General features: G+C 31.5%; 3 protein-coding genes across 3 annotated transcripts; all 3 read left to right on the top strand.

The window, feature by feature from the left end:
* The first annotated feature begins 318 nt into the window (after positions 1 to 318).
* Positions 319 to 7398, top strand: LOC111630265 (runt-related transcription factor 3-like). Its single transcript, XM_023374347.1, has 5 exons — positions 319 to 795; positions 3984 to 4097; positions 4883 to 5038; positions 6650 to 6793; positions 6870 to 7398. The coding sequence occupies exons 1-5, from the start codon at positions 450 to 452 to the stop codon at positions 7283 to 7285; spliced, it is 1176 nt and encodes a 391-aa protein (XP_023230115.1). The 5' UTR covers positions 319 to 449; the 3' UTR covers positions 7286 to 7398.
* An 837-nt stretch (positions 7399 to 8235) lies between these two features.
* On the top strand, positions 8236 to 11249 carry LOC111630275 (DNA-directed RNA polymerase II subunit RPB1-like). The gene is made up of 3 exons (XM_023374356.1): positions 8236 to 8254; positions 10614 to 10757; positions 10834 to 11249. Exons 1-3 carry the CDS (start codon positions 8236 to 8238, stop codon positions 11247 to 11249), a joined length of 579 nt encoding a protein of 192 aa, XP_023230124.1.
* A 6973-nt stretch (positions 11250 to 18222) lies between these two features.
* LOC111630266 lies at positions 18223 to 19603 on the top strand. Its single transcript, XM_023374348.1, has 4 exons — positions 18223 to 18275; positions 18571 to 18716; positions 19034 to 19211; positions 19285 to 19603. The coding sequence occupies exons 2-4, from the start codon at positions 18585 to 18587 to the stop codon at positions 19383 to 19385; spliced, it is 411 nt and encodes a 136-aa protein (XP_023230116.1). The 5' UTR covers positions 18223 to 18275; positions 18571 to 18584; the 3' UTR covers positions 19386 to 19603.
* The last annotated feature ends 243 nt before the right edge of the window (positions 19604 to 19846 follow it).

The raw sequence follows: 19846 nt of genomic DNA, 5'->3' as shown, positions 1-19846 counted from the left end.
TAGTACGTGTAACTCGCTATAATATAAACTACAACTTATTCATTTAATTATTATTTATTCCCTTTTATTAAGTGAATGGCGCGTGTTCATGTGTTATTTACTAAAGTATTTTTATTTTTCTTTAAAATAAAGTTTAATTGTTAATAAACATATTTGTATAAAAAATTCGAGGCATGTTATTTAATTCGCGGAATTAGATTCTTATCTAATACTTGTAACGAATGAATGAATGTAGTGAAGTAAGGACAAGTTGCTACACAGGCAACACCTACGCGGAAGATGGCGTCTTGGCTAACGTATGAATCACATTTCCTTAGAAAAGGGCTGGCATTGTGCACGTTGTTGTGTGTGTGGGAAGGAATTCTGGGCGCCACACTGCCCAGCGTCTCAACCACAACCAGTTTAGTCCACGTGGGGTACACACTTCCAGTGCGCCTTAGCAACAAGTCATGCATTTACCCTATGATCGAATAGTTTCTAAAGACATGACCGACTATCTTTTGTCGGGGGAACGTGCTTTGAGTGAAGTGCTTAGCGAACATCCTGGTGAATTAGTTAGGACAGGAAGCCCAAATCTCGTATGTTCAGTGTTGCCATCTCACTGGAGATCTAACAAAACTCTACCTGTGGTCTTTAAGGTTGTAGCCTTAGGAGAAGTGACTGATGGTACCCTTGTTACGATCAGGGCAGGAAACGACGAAAACTTTTGCGGAGAATTAAAAAATGCCTCCGCTGTTATGAAAAATCAAGTAGCCAAGTTTAACGATCTGAGATTTGTAGGAAGAAGCGGAAGAGGTGAGTTTTTCCACTTACTCATAACTAAATTCAGTTAACGAATTAAAATTAGTTCCCTAATCGGAACCGTGCAGTATAACGTCAGTTAAAAACGGGTAGACAGTCCGCAGTTCTAATTGATAAGCTCATGTTTTTTTTTTTTTCTTTTTGAACCAAAATACGAGGAAAGTTTTCACTCTAAATAATATTATATTATCCTTAATTGCATTATAAGAGGAAGAATAATCGTTACAAAGCGAGAAGGTGACCTTAAAAATATATTTTGTTGTAGCAAGGTCATTAATCGATAAATATATTGCTAAATATAATAGATAGTATGTCTAATTTCGGTGTAGAAAGTAAAAAAAAAAAAAAAAAAAAGCTTCAATTTTGGAGCGTAAACAAATTTTTCCATCCGTTATATGATAGAATATAATAAATTACTTTACCCCGATCCGGTGTAATATAAAATAAAAATAAAAAGGACGGTGTGAGAAGCAAAAAAGCAAAGACTACTTTGTTGTTATTGGGTCAACTGTCCAAAGCAAACTTGGTGACACGTTTCTGTACTCTTCGTAAAAACACGTGTGAGAAGGGAAGCTAAAAATAAAAAAAAAAAAGCAAAAAAGAAATAAATGACGAGCAATCTAAATCACTTTAAATCGAAAATTTCGTTCGATAAAGAATGATTCTATTCTGAACATTGAAGTTTTGTGTAACTTGCACTCGAGGTTACTTAACATGCGTTGCGTCGACTCTCGCAAGTCATTAAAGTGTGGTGACTTAGATTAAACCGAATGGTTGATTATATGTCAACAGGCTAGGACGTAGCTGCTTGTTTTATGAAAATTTTCTCTTGTATAGTGTATAACTAACAGCGTGTAGTCAATCATTTTTAATTGCTACTTTCATATGATGTCTCGACAGGTTTCCCGCAAGACTCGACCAGACGAGGAAAAAATAACTAAAATTTACTTTTCTCTTCTTAAAGTAGTATTTACTTCGTTCGATAAACAAGTAGTTTTCTTCTTCTCTTTTTCTTTTTTAAAAAAATAATAGATTATTGTTGAAAAATTCGGTTTGTTTATCGATTTTTTAATTCGTTTGGTGTGAACCGTGATACACCATATTCTGGTTGATGCGGTTGGTTTAAAATATTCTTTGGTTTAATTAAGTTTGATTTGAAAGCGAATCGAGGCTTTGTGGTTAATTTATGTAAATGTGTAATTATGTTTTATACGCCTTTAAGTGGGGCGTATATATATATATTTTTTTTTTACTTACGCTAAGTGGAGAAATTATTTTACATGTGAAAGGATGTAGGGTTTGATGTAGCGCCATCTCGTATAGTAAAGGTTAAATTCATCTGATTGTTATCACTACTAAAACCTGGAACGATACTTTTTCCTTATGAATAATAGTAGAAAAAATTAATTTAAACAGCATTTTTCGCTTTCTTCTATTATAAGAATCGCCAGATCAACTCCACAATCGCGGAGTGTGAATGGTTTTTGGAGTTATTAACTCCAAGATTCGAGGAAGGTAAGAATTGGTAGTGTTAATTTTTTAAGTTTTTACTTCGTTTGTGACTCAAAAATGCAATAATTTTTACGAGGAAATTACAATTTGAGTTGCGTAACAAAGGAATAAAGCACGCGATTAGTGCTGAATTGCTAGAAAGTAATATATAAGAAAAAGAAGAAAAAAGGGCATTCAACCGACGTTTCTTAAGATGGCTGGAATAATAAAAAAAATAATCACAAAGTAAGTTTTGATTGGTGATTGTACCCCCGAAACCCTTCCAACTTTTCCAACACAAATAGCTGTTACATTTCCATCGCTTTTGCAATTCTTTCCTTGTCCAAATAGGGGGAGAAGAACTTATCAACAAAAGGAAAAACCTCTTTTCACATGGAACATTAACACTGTGCATTAACGCCAGCAACCTTACCTCTTCGGGTTGTATGCATAGGCGGCTGTGCTTCAGCAAAGGGTGCTGCTCATTCATGCATACAGCCGACTTGACAAGGGGCGTTGTCTTTGTCACCGAGTCTAATGTGACATTAGTATGGTTAGCATTTTTGCCAAAAACCCGAATGAGCGGTGAAAAAACAGAGACGCATTAATGGCTTTCTGTACCTACTCATGCATGCAAAATCAGCGAAGTGGTTGTAGTTGAAGCGAAAACGAGGTTTCTACTGTCTTTACAACGGATCCGTTGCTACTGAGCAATGACTGCCTTTCTCCCCCCCGTCGCCCCTCTGTCCGTTCATTTGCACTCTGAGAACTGATTACTGAAGTACCGTGGAGGTGTGAAAGTTTTTCACGAATTTTTTTGCCATTAAACATAAAGGAAAACTTGTTAAAAGCTTTTCCGCTCCGATTTTAGAACACGTTTCTTCCTATTTTGCAATAGTTGGATGATGAATTAGTTTGAGAACTAAAGCATCTGTCGTTTAAAAAGTAGAATTAAAGGGATACAAAATCTGTGATTTCTCCTTGTTTAATCATCATTAGATATAAATTATACTACTTATTCCCTGTTTAACTTAACTATGCGCAGAAGTATGACCAGAATTAATCATTTGTTATGCTGCTGTCGGAAGAACTTAAATAATAATTTATCACCGAGAGTATTTTTATCCAAAGATTAATGAATGAAGCCAGACATACAGTGTCAGCATTAAACTAATGGACCTTAATGAACGCAATTTTTAAAACATTCCTTTGTATTTCTGCTTGCTTTTAATTTCCTCGATTCATTTCGTAAACCAGAAATGCAACTTAAGTTTTTCCGAGATAAAAACATAAAGTATGAACCGATCAATCCTAACAAACTAACGAATTAAACAATTACGTTCTCCTAAGTATATCTAATCTAGAGCCCTTCATAGGGCCTTATAAGTATAAAAGCCCTTAATCTATATTAATTATAATTTAAAAATAACAAGATGTGCTTCAAAGAATCTATTTTGTGCGAAAAATAACTGAATATTCTACATACAAAATTCAATTTATCCACTTTTTTAAAATAAATAAAGCATATTTATAGCTTATTAATAAAATTTACGAGATTTCCTCTATACAGGCCTATCAAAATACACATTTTATCTCAATTTTAATTAAAAAATTACTTAATATTATGATAAATATTGATATTTTCTGTTAAATTTTAAAATTTATTAAAAGACTAATATAATTTTTAACAGGTAAAAGTTTCACGTTGACTATAACAGTCAGCACCAGCCCACCTCAAGTGGCAACATACTGCAAAGCTATTAAAGTAACAGTTGATGGTCCTAGAGTACCACGTAACAAGACTCGTAAGTACATCTTGTGTTTTCTGATACTAAGCCACATCCGCTGGTTAAAGATCACTGTTTTCTTTTTTGTTTTTATAAAGCAAAAATGAATCATCTCTATCGAGTTTCTGCCTCACACTTCGCATTTTACTTCCTGTCAATTATCGAACTACGAGATGCTTATAACGAAATGATGCACGTTTCTTATGCAATCTTGTTCTCTGTTTTTTTAAAAAAATACCCGAAATAACGTTGCGTTAACATCATTTAACGTTCGTTCTAAATTCAATTATTAATTTATTCTTAGAAAAAAGACAATCCTCTAAAGAATCATATTTCGAAAGAGGGTTTTATAAAAAATATATCCAGGAAGTGATTCACACTTTTATAAAGTTATTTAGAGATAACGATTTAATGAATCACGTCAAGAGCAGGTGTAAAATAAATCATGCAAATCTTAGAAGATTCGTTTAAAAAAAATAATGAATGTATATTCTCGGGACCGGATTTACACGTAATCTTAGGGCATCGCATAGTTTAAGGCCTCTGTATTTGATAGAGGCGAGGGCCATACAGTGACGCGTTATCCTATGGGCAAAGGGCAATTGCCTGAATTCCCATCAACGGGGACTTCCAAACCAATCTTTTATAAGAAAATATTTCTTCAAAAACTTCTCCCGAAGAAAATATCTGAAGTCAACGGTATACTGTACAGTACATGGGGGCCCCTTGAAGATATAACGCGCCACTAGGGCCATAAAGCCTAATTCCAGCTTTGTATATTCTAATTACACTTTTAATTACAGGGCAACAACGTCTTCGAACTTTTTCCAGCGCTTTCGGACAACGTTCTCCATTCTTAGATATTCCCGATCCTCTTCGCGATTGGGATCAACGATGTAGAAAACCCTCCGAACAGTGGTCTTTAGAAATTCCAAGATGTTTACCGGGACCTAATCAAGGTAAGAATTTCATATATTCATCTAAATATCGCATGCTTTGCGGTCAGAATAAAAAAAATACCTTTAAGTGATATCATTCCGGCCTTCGAGGTAGTTTTGACCTTGCCAGGTATGTGGTTTCTAAGAACATGGAACGAGTTCTGGAATCGTTTAACGATCGGAAATTCAAAATTAAGATTTTTTTTTTTTTCCAAAGCATCAGCTAAGGAAATACTTAAGAATTATAAAAATTATTGATTCATAAGAATGGGAAATTACAATACAACTATAAATAGAATATTTAGTGACGTTATATCAATAATTTATTGAATTAAATAATATATTTTTAACTGTTGTAACAGAAGAAAAATTCATTTATTTTGCCGATTTTTAATTAAATATTATCATCAATATAAAATCTATATTACTGAAGCATCTTAATCCATGATAAATTGAAAATGTGGTAATTATTCACATCGATTTATCAAAAATTTGGCCAAAAATTAAACAGATTTAACGATTATCTAATAAAGTGTGAAGTTTTAACTCCTCAGTACAGAAAATACAAGGAAAATAACATTAGTACGTGTGAATGAGAACAAGTATTAACACTATAAAAATGTAATGAATCAGCAGGGCCGTCGAGAGGGGGAAGCTGGGGATTTTTCCTTGATCCAGGGGAAAACTGGGGGCCTGTCGTGGTTCTTACCCTATAAAATTAATGTTATTTTTTTTAAAATAGAAAATAAAATCTTTAAGACTGCTTTTTATTAATAAAGGAACATTATAATTATGTTATTTGTACAAAAAAAGATGACTAAAGTAGCCGGCTAAATGGAGAAAGGGGCCCACAATACTAGGGCCCCATATCCATCAGATCCATAATTTCGGTACTGGCAAGTTCTGCAATTCATTAACAATCCCAAATTACTGGTTCTAAACAACAGATAATAATAAAAAAATGACTGGTTTAAACGAAAGGAAATCGTAAACAAGTCTAACGCATTGAATTAATTTAGGAATGGGTGCTAATTAATACAGAAAACAGTGAAATAAACTGAGTTTAATGTTTAAAAGGTATAAAAAATATATTGTATTATCGATCGGTTTTATAAGAAGAGAAGTAACGGCGTTTTAAGTGTGAATGGGGTTGCAGGCCCGTTGCAACACTTCAAATTCAGCACGGGTTTGGGTAAAACTCGTAACCTAACCCACTAATGATCACAAATTCCAGTCACAGTCACCAAGAAAGAGGAAACTTTTGCGCATGCCCAGCTCGATCTCATTTCCTCGACGATGCAGAGATTTGAAGTCATTGGGGAGAGACCACTGTTATAAGCCACACGTAGAAGTCTCCAATAATTATCGAGCAAGGGGAAGAAGGTGCTCGCTAAATCTCATTTGGCCTGTAATTAAACGATGTGATAAATGAGGTTGGTGAGGAAAGTTTGGTGAAACAACGCACTTGTCTGATCACTGGACACAGGGAATGCGTCATCATACTCTCTCTCCATTTTCCTCCAACTTTCTTAGTCATTTATTCAGGACAATGATAGCTAATAAGCTTTTAATAAAAATTTTTTACGTTTTTTTCTCAATAAAAATTCGTTTTATTATTTATTTATTTTTCAGATCTCTCGCAAAATTCGGAATCTCGTTGGAACTCCTATACTAACAGTTACTTGCCGACAACAGCGAGTAGCGAATTAAATCCTTCCGTGACGTACGCGTTAAAAACTAGTTTAACCGAAACAACGTCGTTTTCCTATACACCAGGCACGTGATATTAATTTTATTAAAGCATTTACGCATCCTTTAATAAATCTAATTAATAATTACCATTTTATTACAGCTTTTATGGAAACGAGCCCGTCCTACTTTACTGAGTTTGCCACCTCGTCAAGTACGTCTTTAGACAGCTTGAACGTGTCACAAGCGGCGAAACCGTCCACAAATTACGGACAGACTGATTGTTTTACAAACTATACACCAAATTCTCAATACGTCTCGTCTACTCCTCCATCGTATAATCTCTTCCCGTCTCATAATTACCATACTTCATCAAGTTATACAACTTTAACATCGCCGGTTACGTCATCATCCCTCATATATCCTCAATTATATAACCATTCTTCTGTACATCTCTTGGGGACACCCGAAACTGGTGTGACGTCCTCGCAGACTATATCTAGCCCCAATTTATATAATTACGGTATTAATCCGGCGCAAGATAATCCGTCCGATAATTCAGTATGGAGGCCATATTAATAATATAATTAAATACTCATTTTTTTAAATAATCGATTGTATCACCTTTACATATCATAATTATGAAACGTTGAATGTGTTCTTTTATTTTTTAATGAATGTTATATTCGAGTTACGCACAAGTTGACTTAACTCTCCACAGCTTCAACGTGTGTTCGAGTTACAAATGCATTTATATTCATAGAATCTCTTTTTAAAAAGTACGAAATAAATGTTGATTTATGCTTTAATCTTATTGTTTATGGTGTTATATTCATCGAAGTTATCATTGTTTTACTTTCCTGTATGTTAACAAAGGGAAAGTGTGGCGTTCGGTCAAAAAATCACCCGCAAAATTTTACATTTTTAGACCTTAAACGGCCAGAAATACAAAAAAGTTGGATTTTTTCTGTGTATGAATGTTAGTGTGTGTGTGTGTGTGTGTGTGTGTGTAAGTATGTATGTGAGTGAGGGGCATGATTTTTTTTCACCCATTTTGAAGCTTAATAACTCCTGTGTATTTTGATGAAATTTTCTGAAATTTTGCAGGGAGGTTTGTGTATTAGGGGAAAATGTTTCTAAATATTTTCAGGAAAATCGGGTCATTGGTCCGGGAGATATGGCCCCCACCACCTTAATATCTCCCAGACCAATCTGAAGACTTAAAGGTAACGGTGGTAATTATTAGGGATGAAAACAAATGAAGAAAGTCTAACAACAAAGTTATCATCTTTTTACGTTTTAATTTAACGCTCCTTCTATATAAAGATGCTATTACGGGGTATTAAAACTTCGTCCTTGATCGTTAATACAACAAAATAAGTTGAAACTTCGAAGTTTTAACTAGTTTAAAAAGTTTTCTACCGGGTCGATGTAGAAAACAGGTAAAATCTGCATCGACTCCGACTCTTATGATTAAATGCCACAAGTTTCGTTCATCTTAAGCACTGTTTATTGAGCCACATAGATTTATGGATACCAGATGGGCTGGTAATAAATACCATCTAATTAATACATGGTGAAAGGCTGGACAGAAAGATGGATGGTGGTCGGTGTCTGAGTCGAATGCATACAAGTTTGTCGCTTGCGTCACTTTTTGAGACAGATAGCCAATCAACCTGTCTAATTTGATGACTAAAGGAACCATTTTAGAAGCCTGCACGTTAATATTAACTTGACTTTTACCTTATCATTTCCCCCTTCTCCCTTACAACCGAGCAGGGAGCCGTATCTGCGATTAAATCTAACACCATTTTTTCTTAAAAAAAAAGAAAAAAAAACTAATGGTAAAATATACATTCACCATAATTCAACCATCCATAAAGGCTAGAAAAAAATTCACTTAATATCATTAATTCATCAGCTTAAACATATACAAGCTAACTAAAGGAGGGTGATACTTTTCTATAAGAGAAAAATTGTGAAAAAAATAATAAATGATAATAAAAATTGAATAATACACATTNACTTGTTATATACGTTTTTCCTATTTTAAAAACAAATATAAATAAATAAATTAATGAATAAGTAAAAAAAATAATATCGTATTTAAGTTGTTAATTTTTCACTTTTTGTATTCGTTTTTTATTTGGGCAAAAAACAGCCACAAAAGGCATAGCATGTTACTATCCAAGCATAATATTTGTGGAGTCTGTTCCATGCTTGTTGTTCCACACTCTAAGGGCCTGAGAAATTGGCTCAATCCAGGAGACATCACGTAGCCTTTCTGACTGGACCAATCAGTTGATGGCATGACACAAAAGCTTACATCTAAGTCAGATGGATTTGCAAGAAACTTTTGCAGTCTACTTTAAAGGGAATAGAAGGAAATTCTGCATATAATCTCAAACAACTGAATATTTTATCATAATTATTTTCATTTTAAGCTAAAATATTTTACCAGAAATAATTTTACATACCCAAAAAAAATACATGTATATGAATATATTAATCGTTGTCGGTGGTATGAGATTAGGAAGTTTAGTTATGGAGTTAGCGAATCGTGCGTGCATCTGTATTAAAAAGTAAATAAAAATTGTTATAGAGAAGTCGAAAAAATGTTCATAGTTCATCGCATGGCAAGAAGGCGCGATATTTTAAATTGAAACTGGAATTAAGCGACTTAAGAGAAGTTGATTTCTGTTATTTCTTCTTCTCTCTTGCGGTATAAAATCCGCATATCGAACATTCAAATACTAAAATCTCTTCTGGATGAGTAAAATAATTATTTTTTAACAGTAACAAATGCATTGTTTCAATTATAAAATTTCAAAAAATATGTTTTTGTTTATTAGAAAAAAAAAATTCCATAAATTAAATCATTCAATTTCTTAAAAGTAATTCAATTTCTTCTACCATTTTTCTTATTGTTTTTTTCTTATAACGGAGGGGAAAAGAAACTCAAACGATTCGAAGAATTTTAGTTATTTAATTTCTATTTTTTATTTTTTTATTTAATTTTTTTTAAATATATAACCTTTAAAAAATACCGCCTTTAACAGAAACAACTTTTCATTAGAGATGACGTAATGTTGTGACGTAGAAACGATACCAGTCACTTCCGGTTCCTGTACTCGTCAGGCGGAAGTCAGACACAAATCACGTGGGATCCCATTTCCGTCTGAGTTCTGGAAACTTGCCAAGTGATGAAACTCATGCTTCACTTTTTTTTCTTCCTTTTATTTTTCAAAAGATAAAAAGAAATTTTCTCGGATTAAATATTCGAAATTGAACTTCTTCCTTACTATTTACTATTTACAGAGAGAGAGAGAGAGAGAGGGANAATGTTTAAAAGGTATAAAAAATATATTGTATTATCGATCGGTTTTATAAGAAGAGAAGTAACGGCGTTTTAAGTGTGAATGGGGTTGCAGGCCCGTTGCAACACTTCAAATTCAGCACGGGTTTGGGTAAAACTCGTAACCTAACCCACTAATGATCACAAATTCCAGTCACAGTCACCAAGAAAGAGGAAACTTTTGCGCATGCCCAGCTCGATCTCATTTCCTCGACGATGCAGAGATTTGAAGTCATTGGGGAGAGACCACTGTTATAAGCCACACGTAGAAGTCTCCAATAATTATCGAGCAAGGGGAAGAAGGTGCTCGCTAAATCTCATTTGGCCTGTAATTAAACGATGTGATAAATGAGGTTGGTGAGGAAAGTTTGGTGAAACAACGCACTTGTCTGATCACTGGACACAGGGAATGCGTCATCATACTCTCTCTCCATTTTCCTCCAACTTTCTTAGTCATTTATTCAGGACAATGATAGCTAATAAGCTTTTAATAAAAATTTTTTACGTTTTTTTCTCAATAAAAATTCGTTTTATTATTTATTTATTTTTCAGATCTCTCGCAAAATTCGGAATCTCGTTGGAACTCCTATACTAACAGTTACTTGCCGACAACAGCGAGTAGCGAATTAAATCCTTCCGTGACGTACGCGTTAAAAACTAGTTTAACCGAAACAACGTCGTTTTCCTATACACCAGGCACGTGATATTAATTTTATTAAAGCATTTACGCATCCTTTAATAAATCTAATTAATAATTACCATTTTATTACAGCTTTTATGGAAACGAGCCCGTCCTACTTTACTGAGTTTGCCACCTCGTCAAGTACGTCTTTAGACAGCTTGAACGTGTCACAAGCGGCGAAACCGTCCACAAATTACGGACAGACTGATTGTTTTACAAACTATACACCAAATTCTCAATACGTCTCGTCTACTCCTCCATCGTATAATCTCTTCCCGTCTCATAATTACCATACTTCATCAAGTTATACAACTTTAACATCGCCGGTTACGTCATCATCCCTCATATATCCTCAATTATATAACCATTCTTCTGTACATCTCTTGGGGACACCCGAAACTGGTGTGACGTCCTCGCAGACTATATCTAGCCCCAATTTATATAATTACGGTATTAATCCGGCGCAAGATAATCCGTCCGATAATTCAGTATGGAGGCCATATTAATAATATAATTAAATACTCATTTTTTTAAATAATCGATTGTATCACCTTTACATATCATAATTATGAAACGTTGAATGTGTTCTTTTATTTTTTAATGAATGTTACATTCGAGTTACGCACAAGTTGACTTAACTCTCCACAGCTTCAACGTGTGTTCGAGTTACAAATGCATTTATATTCATAGAATCTCTTTTTAAAAAGTACGAAATAAATGTTGATTTATGCTTTAATCTTATTGTTTATGGTGTTATATTCATCGAAGTTATCATTGTTTTACTTTCCTGTATGTTAACAAAGGGAAAGTGTGGCCTTCGGTCAAAAAATCACCCGCAAAATTTTACATTTTTAGACCTTAAACGGCCAGAAATACAAAAAAGTTGGATTTTTTCTGTGTATGAATGTTAGTGTGTGTAAGTATGTATGTGAGTGAGGGGCATGATTTTTTTTCACCCATTTTGAAGCTTAATAACTCCTGTGTATTTTGATGAAATTTTCTGAAATTTTGCAGGGAGGTTTGTGTATTAGGGGAAAATGTTTCTAAATATTTTCAGGAAAATCGGGTCATTGGTCCGGGAGATATGGCCCCCACCACCTTAATATCTCCCAGACCAATCTGAAGACTTAAAGGTAACGGTGGTAATTATTAGGGATGAAAACAAATGAAGAAAGTCTAACAACAAAGTTATCATCTTTTTACGTTTTAATTTAACGCTCCTTCTATATAAAGATGCTATTACGGGGTATTAAAACTTCGTCCTTGATCGTTAATACAACAAAATAAGTTGAAACTTCGAAGTTTTAACTAGTTTAAAAAGTTTTCTACCGGGTCGATGTAGAAAACAGGTAAAATCTGCATCGACTCCGACTCTTATGATTAAATGCCACAAGTTTCGTTCATCTTAAGCACTGTTTATTGAGCCACATAGATTTATGGATACCAGATGGGCTGGTAATAAATACCATCTAATTAATACATGGTGAAAGGCTGGACAGAAAGATGGATGGTGGTCGGTGTCTGAGTCGAATGCATACAAGTTTGTCGCTTGCGTCACTTTTTGAGACAGATAGCCAATCAACCTGTCTAATTTGATGACTAAAGGAACCATTTTAGAAGCCTGCACGTTAATATTAACTTGACTTTTACCTTATCATTTCCCCCTTCTCCCTTACAACCGAGCAGGGAGCCGTATCTGCGATTAAATCTAACACCATTTTTTCTTAAAAAAAAAAGAAAAAAAAACTAATGGTAAAATATACATTCACCATAATTCAACCATCCATAAAGGCTAGAAAAAAATTCACTTAATATCATTAATTCATCAGCTTAAACATATACAAGCTAACTAAAGGAGGGTGATACTTTTCTATAAGAGAAAAATTGTGAAAAAAATAATAAATGATAATAAAAATTGAATAATACACATTATGTGAAGGATAAATATTATTTTTTTCTATTAAAAAATTACAAAAATATATACATATATATATTCTATATATAAATTATCTTCGTAAATTATACAGAAGTACATCTATCAAACGAGGTATCAACAAACGTGATGTGTAATTTATAAAGTAAAACAGGAAATTTCAGGCGAGATGCATATCTGACAATCATCCAGATAACCCCACCTAGGCCATCTGTCAACGCTTGTATGCGTGACGTGTATGGTTAAATAGACATCATTAATTTTTAACCTTAAAATAACCAAAGGCCTTATGAGGTTCGCCACTGTTTGATTAGACGATCCGCGATATGATTAAAAAAAAATAACTTAAAAAAATAAAACGGAATTTTCATAATTATATGATATTAACATACAGAAATTTTCATTTTTTATCATTTAAAATTAAAAAAACGAGGCCAAAATTCTATATAAATTAATAAACTTATAAGCTTATAGTATGATGGTTTTATTCAATTTTTTAGTGATTTTTTAAATAATTACTCGAGCTGTCTTTATTTCATCAAAATTCCTTGAAAATTGTAAGAACTGGAGCAGAATTTTCAACCTTTCTTAGTTAGCAATCTTCTTAAAACGTATATTAACAATAAGAATAGCTCGCGATCTACTTGTTGAATCACTCACTGGCTTACTTACTTCGTATTTTTATATATATAAATTTCCAATAAAACTAGAATAAATCAGTGGTGAAATAATTTAAATAAAATTCTCTATTTACGAGTTTTATAAGCTAATGCCTATAATAATTTATATTTTATATAGCTTATATATCAAAGCAAGGACGCCCAGAGTGGGGCCCAAAAAGACCAAATTGTCCTGGATCCGAAGAATTAGGGGCTCTTTTACATTGTTTTATTTTTATTTTTTTCGTTTCCTTTCTTTAATACAATAATTTAATTTTCTGTAGGACCCAAATATATTTTGCTCCAGCGCACAGTTATGTTTTGGAAGACCCGGTATAGAAGGACCCCAAAATTTAGTCTTATACGTAAAAAACAATGCACAAATGGGTATAAATTAAAATTTCGTTCGATAAATGATTTTAAAATCTTCTGTATTTTATTGATTTTATATATTCTCCATGGCTTTTGGAGAGGGATTAGAGTCACGTGTCTCCGAAAGCTATTTGCCTGAATATATATATAGCCTATAAGACTCTGTATATATAGAGCTTATCTCTTCAAGCCCTATCCGAAAGCCAGTATTATACTGTTGTATACGGTTATAGGGCTATATATTAATTATACATAGCTCTATAATCTTATATGAAAAAAGCGTAGGCATACAGTAAGCAGAAAAATGGGTTACTATAAATGGATTTTGATGCTTAATATTATATTTTATGTATCATAATTAAACCGCAATCATCTTCCTAGTAGAAATTGCGATATTTTTCTAAATTTTCGCGTTATGATGACGTTACTAAATGTTAAAATGATATTATTTCCTTTGTAATACACAATTTAATCAGTTTATGGGATAGGCCAACAGGAAAAATGTATAGATATATCATTATTGAGCTTATCTAATGAAGTAAAAATAAAAATTCTTCATTAATTAATTCTAAAATTTATTTTTAATAAATGCATAATGAGATCTGGAATGATTATTTATCATATAGACATTTTTTTTTCCTTTTTCATAAACTGGAAATGCGATTAAATTGATAAGAATAAATGGACTTTTTTGGATGAAATAATGTGATTTTCTCGTGTTAAAGCATCATTAAAATTTATAAGAATATACATTTTAAATAAAAAAAAAATTAAGAATTAGTTTTAGTTTGTAAACGAACCAAAATGGGGTTTTTGTCAATGTAAGAAAGGATAAGAAAGGAGAAAAATTCGGAATATCAATTTGCATAAAACACAGGCGATCGGTATAATTAAGGAACGAGCATAGTTTGACGTCAAGAATTCCGCCCCCCAATTTCATTAAAATGAGAAAGAGCCTGTTGCCATGGTATTTGCAGCAAAACTTTTAATTAGTTGACACCCACCAACGAAGACAAATGTTTCGTATTGGCTGAAATGTCTAAAGATTACAAAAAGAGTAATGAGTCAAGAAGTGCTTCAACACTTCGGGGCCACAACTTGGTGACAACATAATCCATTTTTCCCCCTTTTCATCAGATATAGGAGCGTCCGGGTGAAAAACGGTCTTCCCTATCACGGAGTTCGGTGGTCATCAAAAGTACATTAATGGCGATGATATCCTAGCCATCCAATATGACGTATACCGCACTCTGAGCGAAAATCTCATTACTAGAGCCAAAAGATAAAAATTTAATTATATTTAGAAAAACGGTAGAGGTGTTGTAAACTCATTACTGATTGCCCTTTCGTCTTTGGATGTCCTGAAGTACATTAAAATGCAGAATCACAAATGCCTCTTCAGCTGTCTAAATGACTTGTGTCGAAACCAAATCCGACTTTTCTCTGCAGAAGTATTTTTCACTCAAGTTTGGTAATGGGAAACTGATACCTTTTCTAGTTTCTTTGCCTAAAATTGCTGTCATTTTCGGCACGAATCATTTTAAGTTTCTGCACATTTTTTTCCTCCTTTTCTCTTCCCCCTCCTTTTCTTACTCTTGTATGTTTAGACAACAACGAATTAAAACAAAAAGCCCATGCGATAATATTTTAATAATCGCTCAATTAACTTATAAATAATTAAAATTTTACTTAATTAGGGGGAAAAAACTGACAAAAAATACAACGAGATTGCAATCCTCAATATCCGTGAATCACTTACAACCTAGAAATAAATTAAAAATTGACTTCACGGCGGGTAAAAATTAAAGTAAATATTCATCCATTTGTCTCATATTAAACATAATTTACGTATAATTATGTTAATTAACCGTTATTATGCAACTCTATTACTTTACAACAGTGGTTCTCAACCGAGCACACTTAGACCACACCACAACTCTTCGTGGGGGGCCACAAAATTTCAAAAAAAATCATTTAAAAATGGCAAATTTTTGTCTTATTTTTAATATAAAAAATTGCAGATCTTCAATGGTACTTCCATCCAGTGTTACATCAAAGATCTTCTTGTAAGCAAATCTTTTGATGGATGTGCCACTAAAAATTATGTATGCCACTAACTCGAAGAGAGTGAAAATCATTAATTTATAAAATGTTTATTGATAGAAATTCAGCCGATCATCCTCTTACATTAAGCAATAACATGAGTCACATAAGCAATATATTACGGAAGAAATTAAGTATCAGTGGCATGATTAGCCTATAATATAACAAAACTCAAAAGATATTAATTTATATATTAAGGAAATCAATTTAAAAATGAAAATGGGACATTTATAATTGTTAACATATTTTAAAAAATGGCGTAGAAGACTATCGATTACATGAACATAGATATAAAGTTTTTGTACAGGAAATTCGTCAGTTTATAAATCAACATGAATAGCCTACACTTTTATGAAAGAGTTTTGTTTATGTTATTGATAAAACGGTTTCATTCGCTTATGTCATACGTCGAAATGTCAAGAAATTTTAACGATAAAATCTGAGAGGACGACCCTTTCAACAGTTCATCTTAAGTTGTAACATCAATAAACATTGAGCAACAACTCACAAATTGCGGATGATTATGTACTCATTTTAAAATAAAAATTAAGAATTTTAACTAATTAAAAGTGATAAATATATTAATTTATCCACATTTAATACAGAAAAATTTCTTTACGTCGTAATCATGGCTATAGAGAGCTCTTTTGCCATTTTTCTGGAATAAATAAAATACATAGAATAATTCTTTTTAAAATATTTTATTTTTTTCTTAGTAAAAATAACACTAATTTATAGGTTTAGGAACCACTACAGACCCTCATCTTTTCTCCAAGCCCGGGGAAAAATCTTCAGCTACCGCCTTCGACCACCCTGTTCCTAATTATTACAAATGGTTAACTGACTTTTACACCACTCTCTATACACATTTCATTAAAACTTACCATTAAATTCATCCGTTTTCATGGAAAATGTAATCATTTTTATTCATTATATTTACGATAAAAATGATAAATTATATCACTCATCCAAAAGTCAGTTAACCTTTGAATAAAAATTTACAGCATCCTAATACATTACTGCAAACATTAATAACTACAGTATATCGTTTGGTTAACCGACTTTTGGACCACCCCTTATATATAGTAATATCCTTTAACGTTACGTTATATGAATAAAAAAATGGGAAATGCTACTTAGAATTTCCTAATTTAATATCTCAGCGATTAATTATGCAATTAATCAAAATTCTTGTAAATAATGTAAACTATTATAAAGGAGGGGGAGGAAATGCATAAATAACGAGTAGAATATCGAAATTGTTAAAAATACGTAATTTTTAATCTTTTTTCTATAAATTACGGCTAATTTCTTGTTGATTTTTATTTAATTTTTATCATTAATCAGTCGTTAAATTCGACAAGGATACATATTTTAAGGTCTTCTTTGGAAGGTTGTTTAATGGAGAAATCTTAAAAGGGGACTGGGAAGAGGGAGAGAAGAAATTTAAAGGAAGAAAAAAATGACTTAGTAGAATCTTAGTATGATAATAAAGAGGGGAGGAAAAGCAAGAAAACTACTTCTTAACATATATAAAAAATAAGATTTATTGATAGAGAAACTTAATGATAGTTCGTTAACCTCTCAAGACATTCGAAGTAATTTATTCATTCCCATTTTGTGGTATTAGTGCATAAATTGAAACTTAGAGAATTATTTTAAAGCGTTTAAACGTTTTCGACATTTTTGAAAATTTCCTACGTAAAATTAATTAACGTCAATTTTCTATTTTAAATAAATAAAATATATTTTTTCGTCTTTAAAATATTTAATTTAATTGACAAAACCGATTCATTCTTCGTTACGAAGTATTAAGCGGTAATTTGAATTACACTTTGCCGGTGTGGTTATATATAAGAGCATTTAATTTAAAATATTTTAAAAAATGAAATAAAATAATTAAAGTTTTAAGTTAATTTTATTATTTTCTAAATAAGTTTTTAAATAATCAATCAATCAAAGCTTTATTGTACTAAGGAAAAAAGTCCTTGTTACGGGGGGTTATTTTATACGTGAAAAAAAAAAACGTAGTAGTTTGACATCTTATGTTGTTTTTTTACATCTTATGTTTTTTTAAAAAAAAACAAATAATTTTAACAGAGATAAAAAAATACATAAAAAAAGTTATAGTTGCATAACATTAGCTAAATATTAATTCATGATATCATTATCAAATATATTAGTAATCTGGATGAAAAAGTTATTTAGTTTATACATATTATTTTTTAATAAATCTCCAATTCTTAAGTTTTCAAGTAATTATGTTTTAAAAATTAATTGATTGTATTTATTATTATTATTTTTTAAATGTATTTTAAATGTTTCATAAAAGCATATTTTGTGCTGCCATCTAGTGACTGTAATTATTATAATTCTTCTTAATAAACAATTTTATTGCAGCTCTATTTTAATAAAACAATTAAAAAAATAATAACAATTGCTAATTGTTAATAAAAATTTGTGTGGTAAGTTTAGTTTAATTTTTATAAATTTGTGCGTTTTAAATTATAAGTAATTTACAAAATAATAATAATAAAGTATATTTAACATTTTTATAAAATGATTTCCTCGATTTTAAGCAAATTTAATGTAAAAATATCGGTTTTTATAGAATTAAAAATTAATGATGGAGTTTGATCATACCACGTGACATCATTAATCTCCATTACAGACGTGCTGCCATCTGACGTTTATGTGACAAAATATTATTAAATAAACGTAAATAAATATTTAATAAAATGTCTTACGCAATGTTTATAGGTTTGTAAGTGAATATGACGTCTCCAAGGCAATGTGTGACTCGTTTGACCAATTTACCCAAAGGACAGGGTCACTGCAATTTCGTTGCTGTACATAGTTTGAATAACGGTAAATGCCTCGCTCAAGATCCCCTATTAAATACGTCAGTAAGTGTCATGCGTCATTAAAACGTGATTTTTCAAATTAAAACGATCTTTTAAGATAGTAGCTATATTGATAAGAATACGGTCTAACAGATGGCGCCACATACTTCCTAAAATCTTTTTTACAATTTAATTACTATTATTATTACAATTTGTATCCAAATCGTTCTTTAAAAGTTAAATTAATTACGTATTTAATTATATTTTAAAATAAATAATTAATTACAATTAAAAAAATAATAATAATAAAATTAATTTGCGAGCGCCATCTATTATCGTTTAAGAACAACTGCTTTATACAATAAAACTTTTTTTTAAAGGTGACTCCGGCAGAAATTAATATCATTAAACATGGATTTGAATCAATAAATAGTTTATTCACAACTGGTATATCGTTAGCGGGCAGTAGATTTATTTTTCTGACAAAAGTGGATAATGTTTTGTATGGAAAGAAGCGTGACTTGGGGTGCATTATCAAGAAATGTCAAGAATCTGACTGTAAGAAAACTCCAAGTACATACGTATTTAAAATTAAACGGCTTATTAAACTGCTAATTTCTTATATTTACAGCGGTTTTAATTGTTATTCATTCGTGTAAAGAAGAAAAGTCTGACATCTTAATGGAAATGTCGAAAATTTTCAAAAGTTGCGAAGAAACTGGGATTTGTTAATTAATTTTAATGATTAAAATATTAAAAATTTTTCTTGGAAAATTGTCCAAAAATTGTTCAAAAGAAATATTTTTCGAGTTATTCTATGTATTACTATTAATAAAAATTGTTTATAAAGCTCCACAGCAACATTACACGATTATATAAGTTAACTGATCTCTGTTCAAAAGTTCAAAATGCACGACTTCTCACCTTTATTTTAAAAATAACCGAAAATATTTTTGAAATTTCGATAAATAAACGTCTTTAAAATGTTAAATCAATTATAATTAACAGAAGCGCTTTATCCATTATTTAAATTCGAATTAAAAATAATCATCTAATTAATAAAAATTTATAGGAAAAAAACATAAAAATCAATAGCACAAATAATTTTATAAAGCTGTTGGTAATTTGTATTTATAATATATTAAAATATAAATAAAATTATTTAATGATTTTATGGATCAACAGAGGACAGC

Source organism: Centruroides sculpturatus, unplaced genomic scaffold (assembly GCF_000671375.1).
Source record: "Centruroides sculpturatus isolate CEXI.00-Female unplaced genomic scaffold, Cexi_2.0 scaffold558, whole genome shotgun sequence".
NCBI classification, from domain to species: Eukaryota; Metazoa; Arthropoda; class Arachnida; order Scorpiones; family Buthidae; genus Centruroides; species Centruroides sculpturatus.
The sequence above is the reverse complement of the archived record's forward strand: the minus strand, read 5'-3'. Positions and strand labels throughout refer to the sequence as shown.

Coding starts and splice junctions, on each gene's coding strand:
- LOC111630265 (XM_023374347.1), top strand. CDS start 450: ATGCATTTACCCTATGATCGAATAGTTTCTAAAGACATGACCGACTAT. Junction 796..3,983: donor TGTAGGAAGAAGCGGAAGAG/GTGAGTTTTTCC, acceptor AATTTTTAACAG/GTAAAAGTTTCACGTTGACT. Junction 5,039..6,649: donor TTTACCGGGACCTAATCAAG/GTAAGAATTTCA, acceptor TTTATTTTTCAG/ATCTCTCGCAAAATTCGGAA.
- LOC111630275 (XM_023374356.1), top strand. Junction 10,758..10,833: donor GTCGTTTTCCTATACACCAG/GCACGTGATATT, acceptor ATTTTATTACAG/CTTTTATGGAAACGAGCCCG.
- LOC111630266 (XM_023374348.1), top strand. CDS start 18,585: ATGACGTCTCCAAGGCAATGTGTGACTCGTTTGACCAATTTACCCAAA. Junction 18,717..19,033: donor ATCCCCTATTAAATACGTCA/GTAAGTGTCATG, acceptor TTTTTTTTAAAG/GTGACTCCGGCAGAAATTAA. Junction 19,212..19,284: donor GAAATGTCAAGAATCTGACT/GTAAGAAAACTC, acceptor TTATATTTACAG/CGGTTTTAATTGTTATTCAT.